The sequence below is a fragment of the Psammomys obesus genome, unplaced genomic scaffold, assembly GCF_907164565.1.
Source record: "Psammomys obesus unplaced genomic scaffold, mPsaObe1.curated_primary_1811, whole genome shotgun sequence".
Taxonomy (NCBI): Eukaryota; Metazoa; Chordata; class Mammalia; order Rodentia; family Muridae; genus Psammomys; species Psammomys obesus.
This window is the reverse complement of record NW_026585895.1, coordinates 17864284-17870283: the sequence shown is the minus strand read 5'-3', so window position 1 is coordinate 17870283 and position 6000 is coordinate 17864284. Positions and strand designations below refer to the sequence as shown.

At 41.0% G+C, this 6000-nt stretch overlaps 1 protein-coding gene across 1 annotated transcript in view; it reads right to left on the bottom strand.

Annotated features, from left to right (window-relative positions):
* Positions 1-526: 526 nt before the first annotated feature.
* Scn1a (sodium voltage-gated channel alpha subunit 1) overlaps positions 527-6000 on the bottom strand; it is a 145086-nt gene continuing 139612 nt past the window's right edge. Inside the window, exon 27 of the mRNA XM_055600183.1 lies at positions 527-3816. Within this exon, the coding sequence (XP_055456158.1) occupies positions 2639-3816 (1178 nt within the window). The 3' untranslated portion in view covers positions 527-2638. The remainder of the gene's footprint in view (positions 3817-6000) is intronic.

The following is a 6000-nucleotide window of genomic DNA, read 5'->3' as shown; positions in this document are numbered from 1 at the left end:
ACACTTTTGTATTGATGACCAGCCTAGGCTTGCAGCTGGCCAAAGAAACTGGAAACTAAAGGACAGGGAAACATATGCATTCTTGCAAAGGTTGCTTCTCGCAGAAGAAATACAGAGAGGGTGCAGGAAAGACAGAGGAGCACAGAAGCCCACTCCTAGCAACGTTGAGTTGCCCAATAAGGCTTTAAAGGCTTCTTTTTGTATCTCACGCGGCCATCACCATTGCTTTGGCTTGCATTACTGTTTCCCTCCTATGCATTCCAGTTTATGTATTGGCATTGGCTCTCTGTTCCCACAGAGATCACATTTTGCTGCTGCTAGCTGCTGAGGGGTCATTCTAGAAAGTCACATTTTTACTCCTGATCCATACAGTGCATGCATGAGTGTGTTGTGTGAGTGTGTGTGTTCCTGCATGTGTGTGTACAGCTCTCCTTACCATAAGTAGATAAAAGCTTCTCCATGATGTCATAAAATTCTGTTAACAAAAAGTAATTGGACAAACAAATAAAATAAAAAATTATTTTTTATTAGTTTTGCACATTTGTAATTGTGATTAGCATCATTTTGGGTAATAGTAGCATTTTCCAACATGCAGTTCATGAATACGGTTCATCTAAATATTTTTTTTTTTTAAGAAAAAGAGGTGCCTATGGTCTGCTTCTGTAAGAAACACAAAATGCGTGATGTCATTGACTATAGAAGTGTAATTCTCTCTATGTTTTGAAGAAAAGAAATGACAAAGCCCACATTTATATTTAGAACAGTCTAGAGAAGCATGTTTCCAAAGCAAAGAGAAATGATTAAACGAACTTAGAGAATAAAGAACAAAAACGATGAGCAAGCACTGTGGTCCACAGTTAGCCTGACACTGCAATGAATATAAATCACATGTTATACCCTTTCTAACTGCAAATCATAATTTGAATGTGAAGTTGTGAGTGTAGTTTGCCCCTTCAAATTATAAAACAATCTAAAATTAACAAATGTAATAAAAAAAGCAGTGATCTACCACTACCCAGTCATGTTTTCATTTCTTAGTTAGCAAATATCTTCCATGAAAAACTGTTATGGACAGAAAGTAAGAAAAGTGATTGTGATATCAACCTGAAGATAATTTCCTCTTCGTATGTACATAATGCTGAAAAATAAAATAAAGTGACTTTGTACAGTATTTATATTTGCTTATAAAATTCTAAACATGTTTTAAGCAGGGTTGTTGGTTTATTCAAACAAGTATGTACAGCCTGGCTAGACACTGAATGTTACCCACTTAAAACTGAAAACCAAACCAAACCAAACCCAAACACTGTTAAAAGTGCTGCAAACTATTGCTTCATAACTTAAAGAAATGAAATCTGCTGAATGGTTTCCTTGACTTAGCCACTGACCTGTGGTTTGTCGTGAATGAAATTCTGAGTGGTGGGAGGAACTAGATACCGCAACGTGGGATTATCAACATGCACGGACAGCATCCATACTATCTACAATGGTACAGAGTACAGCATATTACCTGTGGAAAGCTTGCACTCTACAGTTCTTGTGGTACATATTTGATGCAATAAATACTGTGCTTAGGTCATTATTTGTTTGCTCAAACGTGCACCACAGAGTAAAATGACTATTTACATAATAAATAGCATTTCATTAACACATACATGTGTCAACCTCGCTGAGAGCTGAAGATGGCTAAACAAAGTGCAGGCTTAAGCGGGAATTTATAAAGGGTTCTTTTGGTCAATTCGCTCTTCTGGGGTTGCGGGTAGGGAGTCCTACTCATTATTTAGAGAGTCATACGAGACAACGAACAGAAACATAACATGACTCCAGATATTTTGAATGAAGTTTGCACCTACTAAGACTTAATGACCTATCTGAACAATCTCCTTGGACTAATTGCTAGATTTGACAAAACCAGCTCAGCAAAGCCCATGATGTGGTCACCTCAGTACCCCCCATATTCCCCCACCCCAGAAACACAGGTGATAAAGAACTGTTGAAGAACTGTCTTTGCTTTCCTCCTGACTTTTTCTGATGCATGATCCTAAGGTGCGACATGCCTTCATGCAAAAACCACATCGGTGTGCAGAGGGGAGGGCCATGATAGATGCCAACACCTCCAGGTGACACACCTGGAGAAGGGTTCCTTTTGTCTATTTCCCAACAGAAACCCTGTTTACAAAATATAGTCACATGTAACAAACAACTTATGGATTAAAAAAAAAAAAAAAAAGATGAATCCACTAGCAGAGTTTGTAAAAAACGTGACAAACGTGGCAGTTGAAATGCAAACGGTGGATACAGTAACTACACTAAAGTGTTTCACATTAACCCCCAAATTACAGCTCTGCACCCCTTTGGACTGGTCCCTACAGTTTGCATAGCCATTTGTCTCTGGTCTTCAGCAGTGTCAGCTGGTAGTGAGAACAGTACCCTCCTGTCAAGGCCGTCTCCCCTTTACCCAGAGTCACAGAGTTTGCTGACAAGGGGGTCACTGTCTTATTGAGGCACTGACCTTAAAGTGAATTTGTGTAAAAACAGTCAGTTTGGCATTGACCTCCTAGAGGAGTCCTTTTGACTTCACCTTCGCAGGCTGTAAACAAGTTGTCACCGAATTTATTATTTTTTTGTTTGCTTTAGTTTATTTTCCTTTGGCTTTTTCATCCTTTCCTTCCTGCTCGTGTTTTTCCACAATCGGCTTTGTCACCCGATCGTAGGAGGGCGGACAAGCTGCAGTGGACATTGTCAGGTCGGTTTTCTCTGTAATAGAGTTTTCATTTATCCTGTCAATGAGCATGTCTTCTTTTACAAGAAGATTAGCCCCACCTTTGAGTTTGTTCTTATTGTATGCAAATGAAGCTTGTTTTACTGTTCGCTTCAAAAGGTGGCGCCTGTAAGCACGCTGAATGATAACAGCTGATACCTCCTCTTGTTTTCGTTTTAAAGTAGTAGTGATTGGCTGATAGGAGACCTTGGAGGGGTTGGAAGCCATGAACCGCTCTTCCATCTGGATTCGAAGGGCATCCATCTCTCCACTCTCACCCAAGACCCGCTTTGTAAAAGCAAATAAGATGTCCAGGCAGTGGATGCGGTCTCCACTCACCATGGGCAGATCCATGGCAATGAGCTGAAGTTTGTTTGGTTGTGGCAAATTGAGAGGGGGTTCAAGAGCAGCTGCAAACTGAGACAATTTTTCGAATTCCATGAACTGAGTGGCATCCGGGTCGAACTTCTCCCAGACCTCGTAGAACATCTCAAAGTCGTCCTCGCTCAGGGGCTCTGCGCTTTCTTCAGTGGCAACGCTGAAGTTCTCCAGGATGACGGCGATGTACATGTTCACCACAACCAGGAAGGATATGATGATGTAGCTGACAAAAAAGAAAATCCCCACCGATGGGTTCCCACAGTCTCCCTTCACTGAGCTTCCAGGGTTAACTTTATCAGGGTCACAGTCGGGAGGCCCACTGTTTAGTATAGGGGCCAGCAGTCCATCCCAGCCTGCAGAGGTGGTGATTTGGAACAGGCAGATCATGCTGTTGCCGAAGGTCTCAAAGTTGAACATGTCATCAATCCCAACTTCTCTCTTAACATAGGCAAAGTTGGACATCCCAAAGATGGCGTAGATGAACATGACCAGGAAAAGCAGGAGGCCGATGTTGAACAGAGCAGGAAGAGACATCATCAGAGCAAAGAGCAGCGTGCGGATCCCCTTGGCGCCTTTGATGAGGCGGAGGATTCGGCCAATCCTGGCCAAGCGGATGACTCGGAACAGGGTAGGGGACACAAAATACTTCTCTATCAGCTCCGCGAGAAACATTCCTGTGGGAAAATAATTAGAATGTCAATCAGTGAAAAAGTCATCCATTAAAATAGTTGATTTATTAAAATTCTAAGATCAAGTTCAGAGTATTGAGATTCAATTGTGTAATCTTGGGAATGGCACACATATAATACAATCAGTATCTGCAGCAGATATGTGACACGGTGAACACGCCCTTTCGAAAACATCAACATTCAAGGATCTAAAGCCTCTCCTAGCACACATGGCTTCACATTTGCATATAACCTATCTACAGCCTTCTGAAAGTTTTAAATTACCTTTAAAATGTTTATCATATTTAACAATGAAAACACCATCACTTAAGGAGTTTCTACCTTTTATCATATAGAAAATAACAGCAAAAAAATCTCCGTATGGTCAGTAGAGGATCAGGGTTCATAAAAATGTGTTTGAATTTGTGGATATTGAATGCCCCTGTTCCTCTTGCTAGGGAATCCACTTGGAGAATGAACTGCCATGGGCTACATCTGTGCAGGGGTTCTAGGTTATCTCCGTGAATGGTAGAGGAAGATTATGCAAACTGTCCTGATGAGACCTGACAGGTTAGGGTCAGATGGAAGGGGAGGAGGACCTCCCCTATCAGTGGACTGAGAAAGGGGCCTGGGAGGAAAAGAGAGAGCGAGGGTGGGGCCGAGGGAGAGGACTATAGCTGGGGTACAAAGTAAATAAACTGTAACAAATAAAAAAAAAATTAAAAGACCGAAATATTTAAAGTTACTGTAAGACAACCACAAGAAACTACTGTTAGTCTTTGTTAACACTTGGTTCTTTCTCTTAAATTTTTATTTTTTTAATATTAGTTACAGTTTATTCACTTTATCAGTTTATCCCAGCTGTAGCTCCCGCCTTCATTTCCTCCCAACCCCACCCTCCTTCCCTTATCTCCTCCCAAGCCCCTCTCCAAGTCCACTGATAGGGGAGGTCCTCTCCTTCCATCTGACTGTAGCCTATCAGGTCTAATGAGGAGTAGCTGCATTGTCTTCCTCTGTGGCCTGGCAAGGCTGCTCCCCTCTCAGGGGGAGGTGATCAAAGAACCAGCCACTGAGTTCATGTCAGAGATAGCTCCACAAGGAGAGCAACAGAACCAAGAAATCTGGGCCCAGGGGTCTTTTCTGAGACTGATACTCCAACCAAGGACCATGCATGGAAATAACCTAGAACCCCTGCACAGATGTAACCTATGGCAGCTCAGTATCCAAGTCAGTTCCCTAGTAAGGTGAACACTTGGTTCTTATCCCTTATTTTCTTTTCCCATTACTTTGTATCCACATTTGAGTCCTCATGCTGGAGACTCCATAACCCAATCTCTAATACAATGTCTTTCTAACCATTCAACCAGATTTCTCATGCTCTTTCCACCAGAATCAACTAGATCAGTGGTTCTCAACATTCCTAATGCTGCAGCCCTTTAATACATTTCTTCATATTGTGGTAACCCCCAACCATAAAATTTTGTTTCTGCTTCATAACTGGAATTTTGATACTGCCATGAATAGTAATGTAAATATCTGTGATTTCCAATGGTCTTAGGTGAGCCCTGTGAATGAGCTGTTCAACCCCCATAAGGTTACAACCCACAGATTGAAAACTGATGATCTAGATAGGGCATAAAGTATTCAATCTCAACTACCTAAACATGCTTTTTATTTTGGTTCATAGCATAATTCTACATAAGATAATATATCTTAATAAAGAAGATTTTACTAATTGACAAATAAATACTTAGTTTTCAAATAGAAGCAGTGAGAGACATATTGATGTTAGAAGCCCAATTTTGGAAGAAAAATAAATACACCATGAAAAAAAATCTATCATCATATTCATCATATCATCATCATATTCACTTTGAATAGTGAAGTGACTTCCATTCTAAATTTGTGGTTCCAACTCCCTCCTTTATCAGGTGGAATTTGGCAGAATTTGCACAATTCTTACATGTAGTGGAAAGTTTTGGTGTCTTTAAAAACTCAGTTATGTTATATAAACATGTTTTTGTTTTAATCCTAGATGTGGGATATAGGCCTGGTTCAAATAGTCCACAGCAGCAAACTGTTTGCCTTGTGCAGGCTCTGAGAGGGGCTCTTTGCAAGCTGCAGATAGTTTAAATCTGAGGACTCAGGAAAGGGAATATATGTCAGGGCCCAGAGAGAGAAAGGCGGTTC